Raw genomic sequence first — 18387 nt, forward strand, 5'->3', positions numbered from 1 at the left:
GCTGTGAGCTGCTCTGAGTCCTCGGAGAATGTCGGCATAAAAATCTAATTAATAAAATAAATGAATAAATAAAGGCACAGTCCAGAGGTGGGTTAATGTCGGTTCGGATTGGTTGGCCTGAACCAGTAGCAACTCGCTGGTGACATCACTATGTCATGGGATCAGTTCGGTGATTGCCAGTCTGTGGATGCCACGAACTTTTTTTTTAAAAAACAAAAATTTGAAAAAATTTTGGGGGGAATTTCTCCCTGATTTCCCCCCCCCCTTTTCATCTGAGTGTGTGCAGTAGCTGACTTTCTGGCACTGCGCATACATCACCATCTTGTTTTCGGCCTTTTAAAATTATTTTCCCCTGCACTGTGCATGTGAATGTGCCCTTTGCGCTGCCATGAGGCACGACAATGCGGTGCAAGTGGAAGTGAATTGGCGGCGAGATAAAGTTACAACCCACCTCTGGACCCAGTTGTGTGACTTCCTGCTTCATGATTGCCATGACTTGGGTGCTCAATTATAGTTGTAACTCAAGGACTATGTACAGAAGGCGTCCTCAAACTTGGCAACTTTAAGACTTGTGGACTTCAACTCCCAGAATAGCTGGCTGGAGAATTCTGGGAATTGAAGTCCACAAGTTTTAAAGTTGCCAAGTTTGAAGACCTCTGATGTACAGTTTAGTAAAAAGTTCAAAACCTCAGTCCTGAACCAGATCCTTATTTTATTTATTTAATTTATTTATTTATTTTGTCCAATACACAATAATATATAATGAAGCTTATAGAAATATAGTAGAGAAGATACAGGAGATATAGGAGAGACTATAGGACGGGACGAAAGGCACTCTAGTGCACTTATGTACGCCCCTTACTGACCTCTTAGGAATCTGGAGAGATCAACCATGGATAGTCTAAGGGTAAAGTTTTGGGGGCTAGGGGATGATACTACAGAGTCCGGTAATAAGTTCCACACTTCAACAACTTGATTACTAAAGTATTTTTTACAGTGAAGTTTGAAGCGGTTAATATTAAGCTTGAATCTGTTGTGTGCTCTTGTGTTGTTGTGGTTGAAGCTGAAGTAGTCTTTGATAGGCAGGACATTGCAGCATATGATCTTGTGGGCAATACTTAGATCATGCTTAAGGCTTTCTAAGCCTTTCAAGACCCAGGATTGTAAGTCTAGTTTCGTATGGAATTCTGTTTTGGGTAGAAGAGTCAAGGGCTTTTCTGGTGAAGTATCTTTGGACATTTTCGAGGGTGTTAATGTCAGAAATGTGGTATGGGTTCCAAACAGATGAGCTGTATTCTAGGATGGGACTGGCGAAGGTTTTGTAAGCTCTGGTAAGTAGTGTGAGATTTCCAGAGCAGAAGCTACGTAGGATTAGGTTTACAACTCTTGAAGCCTTCTTGGCGATGTTGTTGCAGTGGGATTTGGCACTTAGATCTTTAGTTATCTTCGGAGAGGGGCGGCATACAAATCTAATATATTACTAAATTATTATTAGTATTAGTATTCCAAGATCCTTGACCGAGTGGGGATTATCTGTGTTAATTTGTTTATTCAGTTTGTATTTGAAGTTCTGATTCTTTTTGCTGATGTGCATTTGCTGGTTGAGATTTGGAGTTGCCATGTGTTGGACCAGTCAGAAACTGAGTCTAGGTCTTTTTGTAGAGTAGTTGTGTTATCAGTGGTGTTGAAGAGTTTTACATCATCTGCAAAGAGAAAGGGAAGAGAGGAACCCCTGGGTAAAATAGGTTCTTCTTTTTTCTGCACCGTGGGGTGAATTTCGTTGTTAGGACACAATGAGAGAAAATACCGCTGAGATATTTTTTTAGCATACACGTTTAAAAAAGCCTTTGTTGATGAAAACGGATCGTTCAAGGAAGCAGTGTGTTGAATAGCCCCCAAGGCACCAGCCTGCCCTTCAGAATTACACCCACCCCCCCGCCTGCCCAGCTCTCTGTTCTTCCCACCCATAACCTCCCCCATCCACAGACCTGCCCTGGATTCCAGGTCAGGAAAGGGTTTTTTTGATATAGAGGCTGAAACAAGCCTTGTCCAAATCTTCGTTAATGAAATTAGCCACTCCGGAAGTGGCAAATACTTGTAATCCCAGAACGGGCCTTTTTATTTAAAAACAAGATTGGCAGGGGAGTAGGGGGGGGGGGAGTCAACCCTCGCATTGACATTCAAGAGTTTTCTCCCTTCCTCTGGACAGCTGGCTCCAGTTAAGCTACATGAATGCACTTATTGGATAACTACTTAATAGCACATTAGCGCTGGACCAAATAGCTCAGAACGTCATTTTCCATTTTGGAAGATGGCTTCGTTTGCTGCAATGACTCAACAGCAAGAGTGGGTTGCTCCCGGTTCGGATCAGATCATCTGAACCATTAGCAACTTGCTAGCGAGGTGAAAATGGTGTCGTGGGCCCAGTTCTGTAGGTGTTGGTCCATGGGCACTGCCATCTTTTTTGGTGAATTTTTTACGAATTTTTCTAGTTCAAGCTGTGGAGCAAGGATGGGAGGGGAGAAAGGGAGGGAAGGAAGGAAATAAGGAAGGGAGGGAGGGGGGAAGGAAGGAAGGAAGGAGAGAAAGTGGGAGCGAGGGAAGGATCTTTCTATCTTCTGGTACTCCTGTTCCTGTTCTCACAATGGCTAATGACAAAGGTCTTTGTTATGGTTCCCATCACTAAGCACCTCAGGTCCCTGCATAGCTTTCATATTTGTCCAATCTATCTATCTATCTATCTATCTATCTATCTATCTATCTATCTATCTATCTATCTATCTATCTATCTATCTATCTATCTATCTATCTATCTATTTATTGGAATTTTTTTTTTTTAATGCCGTCCTTTTCCTTAGGCTCAGGGCAGCTTACAACATGTTAGCAACAGCACTTTTTAACAGAGCCAGCCTATTGCCCCCACAATCCGGGTCCTCATTTTACCCACCTCGGAAGGATGGAAGGCTGAGTCAACCTTGAGCCGGTGATGAGATTTGAACCACTGACCTGCAGATCTAGCAGTCAGCTTTAGTGGCCTGCAGTACAGCACTCTACCCACTGCGCCACCTTGGCTCTTATCTAGATTGCATTTGGGAAGTTTATTTATTTATTTATTTATTTATTCATTCATTCATTCATTCATTCATTCATTCATTCCACTACACAATACATATTGAAGAGAATAGACATGTATAATAATTGACATATATAAAGAAAAGGATAGAAGAAAAGATATAAAAATAGAGGAGAAGATATATGAAAGGAAGAAAAAATATATAATATATGAGATAAAGGAGAGAATTGGACGGGACGAAAGGCACACTAGTGCACTTCTGTACTACTACTAATAGTAATAGTAATAGTAATAGTAATAATAATTACTAAAATAATTAAAATAGTTATAAGTACTTATGTACTTATGTAAAAGTGACTCAGCAGTTTTACAATCCCATCAGGGTTGGGCCACGAAAACCCCCAGGGCCACATCTCCAGGATCACATACGACTCACCCCACCACCACTTTGCTTTGATGTCCCTGGGATCTTTCCCAGCCTCAGGACTGAACTGTAGCAATGCACCGTGTCACCCTTATTAAACAGAAAACGCCATCCCCCAACTGCGCAAGCCTTAGAATGGGCTGAAAAGTTTAGGCGGAAGCCGAAATGACTCCCCTCCGCTCGCGCCCTTTACTGCCCTAACAAAAATACAGATCTGGAGAAGGTGGTCAATAAAAAGAGATTTTATTCAGATAACAGCGGTGACATTTTTGTTGGGTGGAATTCATACATCTATTGCAGCTTTTCCAGAGAAACCACAGGAAGTACAGAAGGCAGAAGGTGTGTTGAAAACGTCTCTTAATTTATTTGCATTGCGAACTGTGATCTGTGCTACCCTGTTGTGCCTTCCAAAACCTTATTCCCCAAAATTGCAAGGACTGACTTTATTTTTCATAATAAGGAAAGGGGGGGGGGGAACCATTAGAAATCCCAACTTAAAATCATTTTAAATAATGCACACTGGACATGTTAAAACCTTTGTTTAAAATTTAATTACACATAAATAAATATATACAGATTTCATTATAGTTCCCATTTGGCCTCTCCTTCAAGGGCTGGTCTTGTGCTTCAAATCAATTATTATTAATTTATTATTCTATTATTTAATATTAATAGCACGGACGAATGTTTCAGAACTTGGGATGGGAGGCTGCCTTGGACCTACCCCTCTCATTTTCAGTCCAGAGAAGCTGAAATGATGTAAGAGCAGGGATATTCTCCCCTTTAGTGTTTGGGTGGGGCAGGGGTGAAATTCAATTTTTTCCCTTGCCAACTCAATAGGCGTGGCTTGGTGGGCGTGGCTTGGTGATCATGTGACTGGGTGGGTGGGCATCAGCATTGGGTTCCTACCACTGGGCTTGACGCCATCTCACCGGTAGTGAAAATGGAGCTGTACGCACAGCTCCGGATAATTGGTGGGCAGGCGGGTTTACCCGCATGAGGTTTGGCTTCTGTGCATGCACAGGAAGACAATTCCCGCGCAAGGACCCTCGTGTGCAGGAGATTTCACCAATTTTTGGCCTTTTTTGCTTCTGTGCAGCAACAAAACCACCCAAAACCGGCAAAATCTCACCCATGTGTCCTCGCATGAGAATTGGTTTCATGTTCATGCGCAGAAGCCAAATCTTGTGTTGACGCCTGTGCTCACCCGTCGGTCACCCGGACTGCACGTACAACCTCACTAGTAGTGGCGGTGATGAGGAACCCCTGCCTGGTGGGCGTGGCCAAGTTGACATCACTTCTTTGCCCTAATGACCTACAAAAATAAGATGCACCAATTATCGTATTTTTCGGAGTATAAGACGCACCTTTTTCCTCCCTAAAAGAGGCTGATAATTTGGGTGCGTCTGAATACTCTGAGTATTCTGAATGTAGGTCCCCCCCCCAGCCCTAACTAGCTGCTAACAATCTTCCCAGCTCTTACCTTGCAGGCTCTTTCATTATTTCTCTCTGCGAAGAATGTTTTCCAAGCCCTAAGTCTTTGCAGGGTGTTTTTCATTGATCTAAACTTGCTCCGAATAAGTTTCTTTCCAGACGTAATCAGGTGCTAACAATGTCCCCAGCTCTTACTGGCTTGCAAGCTCATTCATTGTTACTCTCTGCAAAGAATTTTTTCCAAGATGTAAGATTTTGCAGGTTTTTTTCCATTGCTCTATTTGTTCCAAATGTTTCTTTCCAGGTGCTAATGATATTCCCAGCTCTTACTGGCTTACAAGCTCTTTTATTGTTACTCCCTGCAAAGAATGTTTTCCAAGCTGTAAGATTTTGCAGGTTTTTTTCCATTGCTCTATTTGTTCCAAATGTTTCTTTCCAGGTGCTAATGATATTCCCAGCTCTTACTGGCTTGCAAGCTCATTCATTGTTACTCCCTGCAAAGAATGTTTTCCAAGCTGTAAGATTTTGCAGGTTTTTTTCCATTGCTCTATTTGCTCCAAATGTTTCTTTCCAGGTGCTAATGATATTCCCAGCTCTTACTGGCTTACAAGCTCTTTTATTGTTACTCTCTTTGAATAAAGTTTTTTTTAAAGTCCTAACCAGGGGATAAAATAATGCTCTGGCTAAGGACACTAGTCAGATGAATACCTGGTACACAGATTCCCTATTTTCCTCCCCTAAAACTAAGGTGCCTCTTATACTCTGGTGTGTCTTATACTCCAAAAAATACGGTATTATACACAGAACAATAAGAGGTAACACAAATGCTTCCATAAGACGTATTGCTCTTACGTAAGTCTTTCTGAACCTCTTTTATGGTTTTGTGTATAATAATTGGTCTATCTTCTTTTTGAATTTCACCCCTGATCTGTTTACTTGCTTCCCCCAACCTGGTGCTTTCCCATTTGTTATTAAACTACATGTTCCAGCATCCTCGTAACCTCGGGGTTAATGGGAGTTTCTGTGTGGCCAATAAAATAGACAAGGGCGGGTGTGGGCGGGGCCAACCAGGGACGTTTTTTACCAGCTCTGCAAAACCAATTTGAATCAACCCTACCGCCTGTCCTCAGCCGGGTCAAGGCAGTTGAATTTCACCCCTGGGGGTGAGGGATACCAAGATGGCCCTATCAGCACCTCTACCATGAGGTCTAACCAGACCCCCAAAATTGGTAAACAGTGTTGTACAACATTTTCCAAGGTTGTATCACTGGGATGGTGTTGTTGCTGGTTTTTTCTTTCTGCCATGTGGCTGTAGCAAAACCATTTTTAAACTTTAGGATCGGTGATTTGTAAAATCATGATTAATAAAAGAAGTGCTGATGGAGAGGTCTCCCTCTGGTGCAGATGCCCAGGCCAGTTGCAGGAGTCCAAAAAAAATCCAGTACTCTTTGACTCTAAGCAGGCCTTGATTCTGAAAAGACCCCCTTTAGATTCTACCTGAATAACTTTTCTCCTTGGCAATGCTACTTGGAACCTCCCAAACAGTTTTTTCTGAGCACAAACGTTTCCAAAGGAAGCCATAAAAAATCAACATAATTGCACATAGAACCAGGCTTCCAGTCACTCCCATGGAAAAATCAGACGTGTGTCAATCCAAACCACTAACTAATTTCTTCTCGTGCTGAGGTTGGCTCGGCCCTGTCTCCTTCTTCTTCAATCTGCTCTTTTTTTCATTGACTTGGGTTCAAAGAATGCATCCGTCACACAGTTTGGAAAACCCTGGCAGGAGAGAGGAGGGTTGATCATGTTCCCAATCCTGCCCCGGCAACACTTCCAAGAGTGTGGAAGAACCTTCCGGTCTCTCACGTCCTGGAAACAGGAAGGGACCCTCCGACGGGGGAGCCGTGGTGCGTCGCTGCCTGCAGAAGGGGTCATTTCCGATGCTTCACATCCTTTTCTGAGGTTTTGGAGTCGCCAACCGAGTGACTGTTGCTGTTCATGAACATTTTGTCAAGCCCTTTGAGGGACTCCACCAAGTAGTTCTGGAACGCGGTGAGAGCCGCGCAGATCGCCGGCCCTCCAAAGCCGTGGGTGATCAAACTGAAGTGCGTCAAGCAGCTTTGAACGCCAGGGTCCAAGATGAGCGTTGGGCGGCTGTTTCCCAGAGGGGAGCGATCCTGAGCCATCATATCAGCAAACTCTTTGCAGATTTGCCTGGGCGAGAAAAAGGGGAATGAATGAGAAATCAGAAGAGCGTTTGGAAGGGACCTTGGAGGTCTTCGGTGGTGAACCTTTTTTGGTTCACCTGCCAAAAGGGGATGTGTGGGTGTGCTAGCATGTCTGTATGTGCCCACACCCCTTTCCTCCCCCTATGCATGTGCACCCCCGTGTGTTGTGGTTCACTCTGGCCCAGCTCCTGCCCCAAGGACTGTGGACGTGGGGGAGACATCCACATGCTGCAGGCCTGTTTTGCCCCCAGTGGAATCTGCTGATGAAGGCTCTTCTGACCAAGAAGACATGAGTGACAGGGAGGAGGAGAGCGTGGCAGACAGCTCAGAAGGAGTTCAATTATCTAGCTCCTCCTTGGATTCAGAACAAGAGTTAATGATACAGCCACGCATGGGGAGAGTGGTGCATAGGCAACAACAACTGAGAGATTATTATCAACGAAAATGAGGCCACCTGTGGTTGGGTGGGGCTGTGGTCATTAGTTAGGCTGCTATAAATAGCAACCTGTGGGTTTGGCCATTGTGGAGGATTATCTGATCGTTGTGTTTCGTGACTGCTTTACTGACTTTGACTTTGTGTGCTGATTTTTCCCTGCTTTGAAACTAAACCAAAGCAAGAAAGAAGAAGGACTGTGAATTGCCTCACAGCTGCAAGCTAAGTATCACAGAACTGAGAAGGGACTTGTACAAATTACCAGTTTGTTTGGAGACGAGTGCTCTTTGCTATATCAAAAGAGGGCTTGGTTTAAGTGAATTTTCATTATAAAGAACATTGTTTTGAATTTTCAAACATGGGTGTCTGAAATTTGTACCTGTGAATTTTTGGGATGATTCTACCAGAGAGCCCGACAGAACACCGTGCGCTGCCTCCACACATTGCACACAATCCCCCCTCATCTCTGCGCCTGCATACAGGGCTCACTGAAGCCTGGGACGTTAAAAAAACCCCTCCCAAATAGAGAAACTGGAAGTTCGGAAAAAGCACTTCTGGTTTGCTGTTGTGCTTTTTTTTTGTACTCTGGAGGGTTCAGGGAAACTTTCTGAAGCCCTGGAGTGCAAAAAACAGCACAATGGGCACACTGGAAGTTCGGAAAACACATTTCCGATTTGCCCATTGTGCTATTTTTTGCACTCCAGGGCTTTCCTGAACCCTCTGGAGTGCAAAAAAAATAGCACAATGGCAAACCGGAAGTACGTTTTTCCAAACTTCCTGTTTGTCCCTTGGGCAGGCTTTTTTTTGCCTTCCAGGGCTTCAGGAATTTCCCCTGAACCCTCCGGAGTACAAAAGAAAAGCACAACAGCAAACCGGAAGTGCTTTTTCCAAACTTCCGAACCCAGTTCTGTCGGTGTTGGTCCGTCAGTGCTGCCATCTTTTTTTTGTGAAGTTTTCAAGTTTCAAGCCGTGGAGCAAGGAAGGGAGGAGAGAAAGGGAGGGAATGAAGGAAGGAAGGAAAAGGGAGGAAACTGGAAGTTCAGGAAAAGCACATCCGGTTTGTTATTGTGCTGTTTTTTGCACTCCGGGGCTTCAGGAAGCTTCCCTGAATCCTCCAGAGCGCAAAAAATAGCACAATGGCAAACCAGAAGTGAGTTTTTCCAAACTTCCAGTTTGTCCATTGGGCAGGGTTTTTTGCCTCCAGGGCTTCAGGGGAAGCAAAACGGCCTTTCCCTGCAGCTAACATAGGGAAAAATTTCACGTGCCTTTCGATATGGCTCCTCATGCCACCTTTGGCATACACGCCATAGGTTCGCCATCACGGTCCTATACCATTTCAGACAAGTGACTGTCCAATCTCTTCTTAAAAACCTCCAGGGATGGAGAACCCACATTGGAGGCAAGCCGATTAATTGTTTCCACTGACATAAAATTTCTCCTTAATGCTAAACTCTATCTCTCTTTGAACAGCTGCATCCAATATTTCTTCTCCACGTGGTTGTACTATAGGTGGAGTACTTATAGTAGTACTCCACCTATAGTATACCCCACCTATGGTGTAATACTCCATTATATTTTTAATGATCAATGCAATGGATAAGTTTGTATATTTATTGTTGTGGTTAGCTCTGGCCCAGCTCCTGCCCCAAGGAATGTGGATGTGGGGGAGACATCCACATGCTGCAGGCCTGTTTTGCCCCCGGTGGAATCTGCTGATGAAGGCTCCTCTGACCAAGAAGACATGAGTGACAGGGAGGAGGAGAGTGTGGCAGACAGCTCAGAAGGAGATCAATTATCTCTCTCCTCCTGGGATTCAGAACAAGAGTTAATGAAACAGCCACGCATGCGGAGAGCGATGCATAGGCAACAACAACTGAGAGATTATTATCAAAGAAAATGAGGCCACCTGTGTTTGGGTGGGGCTGTGGTAATTAGTGAGGCTGCTATAAATAGCAGCCTGTGGGTTTGGCCATTGTGGAGGATTATCTGATCGTTGTGTTTCATGACTGCTTTGCTGACTTTGATCTTTGTGTGCTGATTTTTCCCCGCTTTGAAACTAACCCAGAGCAAAGTGTGTTTCACTTTGTGAAAGAAAAAGGACTGTGCATTGCCTCACAGCTGCAAGCTAAGTATCACAGAACTGATAAGGGACTTGTACCAATTACCAGTTTGGAGACAAGTGCTCTTTGCTATACAAAAAGAGTGCTCAGTTTATTTGCATTTTCGGTATAAAGAACATGGTTTTGAATTTTCAAACGTGTGTGTGTCTGAAATTGTATCTGTGCATTTTCGGGAGGATTCTACAAGAGAGCTCGACAGAACAATTTATAATTTGCCACCTGCAACTACTCCTACCCTTCTATGGTATACCCAATATTTTATGAAGCTGTTTTATAAATGTAAATTTATAAATAAAAATAAAAAGGGGGTGAAGGATGAAAGAAATAAAGAAGTGTGTGGAGAGGAAGCATTGACATCTGACTCTTTCCAGCACAGTGTAGGGAATTAGTAACAAATGCAACTTTTTGCATTACATTTAGTTACTATAAACCAGGGGTCCCCAAACTTGGCAACTTTAAGACTTGTGGACCTTAACTCTCAGAATTCATCAGCCAGCATAGGTGGCTGGAGGATTCTGGAAGTTGAAGTCCACAAGTCTTAAAGTTGCCCCGTTTGAAGTCTTCTGCTATAAACCATTTCTATAATTACACAATTATTCAATCTTCAAACTGAAGTCTATATTTCTTTTCTTTTTCTATTTTGCTTATGAAAAAAACCCAAAAGTGATTTCCCAAAGGGAAACAGGACTGAATAAAACCATCTTCATTTAAAATTCCCCCCCAAATTTACTTTTTCCCATCCATTTTTCCCCCCACGGTGAGAAATAATATAGGTTTCTGTTAACACTGATTTGACTTTCTGCACGGTCATAATGCATAATTGCAAAAATATATATATATGTGTGTGCATTGTCCTTCAAGCTGACTTTGATGATAGCTTGTCTTCCACCACAGGTGGGATCCTATCACTTACTTGGTTGCTAGAAGCATGTTTTTCCGGGCGTGGAGCTCGCTGGGATCCGAATGCTGGCGGCAGAGATATTCCGCTGCCGCTTTGGCTGGGAACTCTGTTTCGCACACGTAACCGAAGTCTCGAGCGAGATGAACAGCTTCCCCTGCGAAAATTACAGCACCCATAAGAAGGAAGATCTAGCTGGGATAATTCAATTCAATTCAATTGATTAGATTTGTATGCCGCCCCTCTCCGAAGACTCGGGGCGGCTCACAACCGTAATAAAAACAGTATAACAATGGAACAAATCTAATAATAAAATATATAAAAACCTCAACAATTAAAAAACCATACAGCACATAGACATCAAACATGAAATATAATAAGCCTGGGGGAGATATCTTAGTTCCCCCATGCCTGACGATATAGGTGGGTCTTAAGTAACTTGCGAAAGACAAGGAGGGTGGGGGCCGTTCTAATCTCCGGGGGAAGTTGATTCCAGAGGGCCGGGGCCGCCACAGAGAAGGCTCTTCCCTTGGGGCCCACCAAACGACATTGTTTGGTCAACGGGACCCGGAGAAGGCCAACTCTGTGGGACCTTATTGGCCACTGGGATTCGTGCGGTAGAAGGCGGTTCCGGAGGTATTCTGGTCCAGTGCCATAATACAGGTAGCCTCAATGTACGGCAAAAATTTGCATTTCTAAGGGAGTTTTTGCCTTATTTTATGACCTTTCCTGCCACAGTGGTTGAGCGAATCACTGTAGCTTTTACGTTAGTAACAGGGTCATTAAGTGAATCCGGCTCCCTCATTGACTTTGTTCGTCAGAAGCAGTAGCGGGTTGCTACCAGTATAATTGAGGATGGCGCACCAGTAGTGAACATTGAGTTGTGCACACAGCTTCTGTTCTCCTGAGTGCATGCGTGCAAGTCCCAGCATATTTTTGCTTCTGCGTATGTGCGGAAACAATTTTTTAAACCAAAATCTCATGTGCATGCGCATCCCTTTGTAAGATTTTGTTTCCTGCACATGCACAGAAGCAAAACCACGCTGGGGCGCATGTGCACACATGCAGGAGAAGTGAAGCCACATGCACAGTGTACCGGTAGCGGCAGTAATGGGAATCAGTCCCTGGTCAGAAGGTAGCAAAAATCATGTGATCCACGGACACTGCAACCGTCATGAATACCTGCCAGTTGCCAAGCATCCAAATTGGGCGCGGTGCAAGAGACATACTGTAAGCCTGAAACAGAGTAACAGAGTTGGAAGAGACAAATGGCTGTCCAGTCTCTCCTTAAAAGGCCCCCAGTGATGGAGCACTCTCACCTTCTAAAGTTGCTCCACACTTCGAACAACTCAGTTAAATGGATGGTTATAAATCAAGGAGTACCTGTAATTCTTTTCTGCATTTGAACCGATCAATTAGATCAATTGTATATCATCAGCATCTTAGGCTCAAGTGTGAGAGGAGTCAACAAGGTTTTGTAAACTGCCACTATGGCATCTCACTGCATCACCCAGTACAGTGAGATCTGGAAGGGTTGGAGCAGAGGTGGGATTCAGCAGGTTCTGACCAGTTCTGGAGAACCGGTAGAGGAAATTTTGAGTAATTTGGAGAACCGGTAAATACCACATCTGTGAAACCAGGTTGCAACGCCTTGGTCTCTTCAGCCTTGAAAGACGGCGTTTAAGGGGTGACTTGATCAAAGTGTATAAAATCATGCATGGGATAGAAAAGGTGGATAGAGAAAAATTCTTTTCTCTATCACACAATCCTAGGACGAGGGGGTCCTCCCTAAAGCTCATAGATAAGAAAGTGAGGACAAATAAAGGGAAATATTTCTTCACCCAGAGGGTCGTTGGTTTATGGAATTCACTTCCAGAAGAGGTCATGACAGCTGTCATCCTTGATAGCTTCAAGGCAGGATTAGACAGATTCATGGATGCCAGGTGTATCGGTGGTTATTGAAATGGATGTCCATGTGCCTCCTCTATGTTGGTTGAGGCAGGCAGGATTCCCTTGAGTACCATTTGTTGGGGGTCAAGGGAAATGGAAGGTTTTGCCTTCTCTTTCTGCTCAAGATCCCCATGTACAATTGGTGAGCCACTATGTGACACAGAATGCTGGACTCAATGGGCTTTGACTTGATTCAGCATGGCTCTTCTTAGGTTCTTATGTTCTTATGACTGGCCCCATCCCCATCTATTCTCTGCTTCCCAAGTCCCAGCTGATCAGGAGGGAATGGGGATTTTGCAATATCCTTTCCCTGGAGTGGGGAAGGAATTGAGATTTTCCCTTAGGAAAATGGAGTTTTAGAATTTTTTAATATTAGATTTCTTACACCCTTTGTGTTTGCATTTATTTTTGTTGTAAGCTGCCCTGGGTCGGTTGAGAATGGTGGCATAGAAATCTAATAAATAAATAGATAAATTTTGCAGTATCTTTCCCCTGCCATGCCCACCCACCACACCATGCCCACCAAGGCACACCCACAGAACTGGTAGTAAAATAATTTGAAACCCACCACTCAGTTGGAGTCTGCACTAAAAGGAACCCTTGAATAGGAGGCATGTCAAGATGTCATGACCCAAGTCTTGCCTGTTATGTCACAAGGCGAGCACAAAAGGAGCGGGGAATTTACAACACAACTCACATCTTGTCATTCCCTCCCCTTCTGTAAGCGTCCATCTGGCCAAGGCAACGTCGAGCTGCAGTGACCCAACCCACTCAGTCACAAAAAGGCTAACCCAGGTTTATATTAACTCAGTTGATAACAGCTGCTGCGGCTTTAACCAACTTGGTTAAATGTAGAAGAAACTAACATTGGTTAGCCTGGATGAATATCATTAAAAACTTTTTTAAACTGGTTTTTTGCAGGTTGGCTGTTTAGCTTTGTGTTTTAATGGTGTGTACTGCCCAAAGTCACTGTCAGGAATTATTATTATTATTATTTATTAGATTTGTATGCCGCCCCTCTCCGCAGACTCGGGGCGGCTCACAGCAGTGATAAAACAATATACAATAACAAATCTAATATTAAAAGTCTAAAATAACAATTTACATTAAAAAGTCTAAAAGCCCCATTATTTAAAAAGCATACACACAAACATACCATACATAAAACTACATAGGCAAGGGGAGATGTCTCAGTTCCCCCGTGCCTGATGGCAGAGGTGGGTTTTAAGAAGTTTACGAAAGGCAAGGAGGGTGGGGGCAATCCTAACCTCTGGGGGGAGCTGGTTCCAGAGGGTTGGGGCTGCCACAGAGAAGGCTCTTCCCCTGGGTCCCGCCATCCGACATTGTTTAGTCGACAGGACCCGGAGAAGGCCAACTGTGTGGGACCTAACCGGCCGCTGGGATTAAGCAGGTTATATAAGTTATTACATATTAATTTATTATTAGAGTTGTATGCTGCCCATCTTGCCAAGGCAACTCCAGGTGGCTAGATAAACAAATTTAATTAGATTAAATTAGAGAACCAGGTAAATTAGTAAACAAATGTGATGCTACTGCTACCATTTTCCATGTCAACATAGCTTTCTGATTCTTCGGAGAGGGGAGGCATACAAATCTAATAATTATTATTATTATTATTATTATTATTATTATTATTATTATTATTATTACTATTGTCATCTTGGATAAAATGTGTTGCATAAACATAGCGGAGAGGGGCGGCATACAAATCTAATAAATAATAATAATAATAATAATAATAATAATAATAATAATAATAATAATAGCTCATCATTCTAAAAAGCAGAGCAAGTTGTCAGGAGTTGATGGGATGCATCTCTTCAAATTATGCCCCGTGGAGGGAGGAGCCAGATAAATTATTAAAAGAATAATTGATAAGATAAATGATTTAACGAAGGTCCATGGAGAAGAAAAAGTAGAGAACCCATAGCATGGAGTATTCCCATTCCCATTTTATCCTTGTAAGATAGGCTGGACTGAATAGAATGATGCTTCCAAGGGGGCTTTCCTTGTGTGGTTGAACTTGAACCGTGCAGAATGCAGCTGCGAGAGCAATTATGGGCTTCTCCAAGTATGCCCATATCACTCCAACACTCCGCAGTCTGCATTGGCTGCCGATCAGTTTCCGGTCACAATTCAAAGTGTTGGTTATGATCTATAAAGCCCTTCATGGAACTGGACCAGAATATCTTCGGGACCGCCTCCTGCCGCACGAATCCCAGCGACCGGTTAGGTCCCACAGAGTTGGCCTTCTCCGGGTCCCGTCGACTAAACAATGTCGTCTGGCGGGACCCAGGGGAAGAGCCTTCTCTGTGGGGGCCCCGACCCTCTGGAACCAGCTCCCCCCTGAGATTAGGATTGCCCCCACCCTCCCTGCCTTTCGTAAACTCCTTAAGACCCACCTTTGCCGTCAGGCATGGGGGAACTAAAACACCTCCCCCTTGCCCATGTTGTTTTGTTGATTGATTGACTGTGTGCCTGTTTTTTATATATACTGTTTTTTATGAGATTATTAATTTTAAATTGTAACTAGATGGGTGGGCATTGGATTTGGTATTGTGTACTGTACTGTTTTTTATTATTGTTGTGAGCCGCCCCGAGTTTGTGGAGAGGGGCGGCATATAAATCCAATAAACCTAAACCAAACCTAAACCTAAACCCGTCTCCCCAGACCTCTGGCCAACCTCTTATATCGGCTGCCTTTCTTACAAGCTTGATAGTCATCAGCCGGTTTAACCATGAGAGCTAGCACCTTGTAGGATTTGTGCCCGGCCCTGACATCTGATTCTGCTCGGAAGGACCGACGAGAGGTCCAGGCCTTGCATGGAGAGAAGCCAGCAAGTAGGTTAAAGCATTATGGGATGGATGGCTTAACCCGAAGCACAGCAAGGGGGAGGGAAGATGTATTAGCTCTGTCTGCTTAACCTGAGTTCGGGAGCTGGCTGTGATCGATTGCCCATCCGTTCCGATTACGTCCACAGCGGCGCCTGGAGCTGGATCAATTTCGCCAAGGCAGGGGCCTTTCCACAGAATGATGGATCCCCCCTCCTGACTGCAGTTGCCTCGAGGAGGTCGGGGGCGTCTGAGCAAAGACATTGTGGACAGGCTGAGCCCCCCTCCCACACCCACACCCTGCGCATAACAGCAAGTAGCAGATGTCACCCACTACCCTAAGCCAGGACAGGGGCCCATGCATGAGTCCTGCGGAAAATGTCCTATGCCAGTGATGGCTAACCTTTTCTGGACCAAGTGTCCAAAGCACATGCACGAATGCACCTTGCACATGCATTCATAGAAACATAGAAACATAGAAGACTGACGGCAGAAAAAGACCTCATGGTCCATCGAGTCTGCCCTTATACTATTTTCTGTATTTTATCTTAGGATGGATATATGTTTATCCCTGGCATGTTTAAATTCAGTTACTGTGGATTTACCAACCACATCTGCTGGAAGTTTGTTCCAAGGATCTACTACTCTTTCAGTAAAATAATATTTTCTCATGTTGCTTTTGATCTTTCCCCCAACTAACTTCAGATTGTGTCCCCTTGTTCTTGTGTTCACTTTCCTATTAAAAACACTTCTCTCCTGAACCTTATTTAACCCTTTAATATATTTAAATGTTTCGATCATGTCCCCCCTTTTCCTTCTGTCCTCCAGACTATACAGATGGAGTTCATGAAGTCTTTCCTGATACGTTTTATGCTTAAGACCTTCCACCATTCTTGTTGCCCGTCTTTGGACCCGTTCAATTTTGTCAATATCTTTTTGTAGGTGAGGTCTCCAGAACTGAACACAGTACTCCAAATGTGGTCTCACCAGCATTCTATATAGCGGGATCATAATCTCCCTCTTCCTGCTTGTTATACCTCTAGCTATGCAGCCAAGCATCCTACTTGCTTTCCCTACCGCCTGACTGCACTGTTCACCCATTTTGAGACTGTCAGAAATCATTACCCCTAAATCCTTCTCTTCTGAAGTATTTGATCCACTGCGCACATACCAGACATGTCATACAAGTGCCATAGGTTCACCATCATGGTCCTATGCCCTTTTAAGAGCCTCGGTGGCACAATGGTTAGAGTGCAGCACTGCAAGCTACTTCAAAGTAATTCAAAGTGTTGGTTATGACCTTTAAAGCCCTACATGGCATTGGACCAGAGTACCTCCGGAACTGCCTGCTACCGCACAAATCCCAGCGACCGATAAGGTCCCACAGAGTTGGCCTTCTCCGGGTCCTGTCGACTAAACAATGTTGTTTGGTGGGCCCCAGGGGAAGAGCCTTCTTTGTGGCGGCCCCGGCCCTCTGGAATCAACTCCCCCCGGAGATTAGAACTGCCCCTACCCTCCTTGTCTTTCATAAACTACTCAAGACCCATCTATACCGCCAGGCATGGAGGAGTTGAGACACCTTTCCCCCAGGCTTTTTATATTTTATGTTTGGTATGTATGTGTTGTTTGGTTTTTAAATATGATAGGGTTTTATATGCTTCTTTTTAATATTAGATTTGTTTTGCTATAATATTGTTTTTATTATTGTTGTGAGCTGCCCCAAGCCTTCAGAGAGGGGCGGCATACAAATCTAATAAATTATTATTATTATTATTATTATTATTATTATTATTATTATTATTATTATTATTCTGCAGTTTGGCAGATCGAATCTCCCCAGGCTCAAGGTTGACTCAGCCTTCCATCCTTCCCTGGTCAGTAAAATGAGGACACAGATTGTTGGGGGCAAATGACTGATTCTGTAAACCACTTAATAATAACAACAATAACAACAACAGAGTTGGAAGGGACCTTGTAGGTCATCTAGTCCAATCCTCCCGTTCAAGCAGGAGATTCTACACCATTTCTGATAAATAAAGCCCTTCATGGCATCGGGCCAGAATATCTCCGAGACAGCCTTCTGCCGCACGAATCCCAGCGACCAGTTAGGTCCCATAGAGTTGGCCTTCTCCGGGTCCTGTCGACTAAACAATGTCATCTGGCGGGACCCAGGGGAAGAGCCTTCTCTGTGGCGGCCCCGACCCTCTGGAACCAGCTCCCCCCAGAGATCAGAATTGCCCCCACCCTCCTTGCCTTTCGTAAACTCCTTAAAACCCATCTCTGTCGTCAGGCATGGGGGAATGGAGACATGTCCCTCAGGCCTATATAGTTTATGCATGGTATGTTTGTGTGTATGTCTTGCTTTTTAAATAAGGGGTTTTTAGATATTTTTAAATATTAGATTTGTTGTACATTGTTTTTATTATTGCTGTGAGCCGCCCCGAGTCTACGGAGATGGGCGGTATACAAATCTAATAAAAGAAAGAAGAAAGAAAGAAGAAAGAAAGAAAGAATGAAAGAAAGAAGAAAGAAAGAAAGAAAAAGAAAGAAAGAAAGAAAGAAGGAATAAAGAAAGAAAGAAGAAAGAAAGAAAGAAAGAAAGAAGAAAGAAAAAGAATGAAAGAAGAAAGAAAGAAAAAGAAAGAAAGAATGAAAGAAGAAAGAAAGAAAGAAAGAAAAAGAAAGAAAGAAAGAAGGAAGAAAGAAAGAAAGAAAGAAGAAAGAAAGAAAGAAAGAAAGAAGGAATAAAGAAAGAAAGAAGAAAGAAAGAAAGGAAGGAAGAAGAAAGAAAAAGAATGAAAGAAGAAAGAAAGAAAGAAGGAATAAAGAAAGAAAGAAGAAAGAAAGAAAGAAGAAAGAAAAAGAATGAAAGAAGAAAGAAAGAAAGAAGGAATAAAGAAAGAAAGAAAAAGAAAGAAAGAAAGAAGGAAGAAAGAAGGAAGAAAGAAAGAAAGAAGGAAGAAAGAATGAAAAA

The 18387-nt window shown here is 43.5% G+C and overlaps 1 protein-coding gene across 2 annotated transcripts in view; it reads right to left on the minus strand.

Moving 5' to 3' along the window:
* Positions 1-6862: 6862 nt before the first annotated feature.
* TFAP2E (transcription factor AP-2 epsilon) overlaps positions 6863-18387 on the minus strand; it is a 122765-nt gene continuing 111240 nt past the window's right edge. For both annotated transcript variants that reach the window (XM_070764844.1, XM_070764843.1), the window contains 2 exons: positions 10626-10767; positions 6863-7145 (listed from right to left, as the gene is read on the minus strand). In XM_070764844.1, coding sequence (XP_070620945.1) covers positions 6863-7145; positions 10626-10767 — 425 coding nt within the window. The remainder of the gene's footprint in view (positions 7146-10625; positions 10768-18387) is intronic.

Source organism: Erythrolamprus reginae, chromosome 11, assembly GCF_031021105.1.
Source record: "Erythrolamprus reginae isolate rEryReg1 chromosome 11, rEryReg1.hap1, whole genome shotgun sequence".
In the NCBI taxonomy this organism is placed as follows: Eukaryota; Metazoa; Chordata; class Lepidosauria; order Squamata; family Dipsadidae; genus Erythrolamprus; species Erythrolamprus reginae.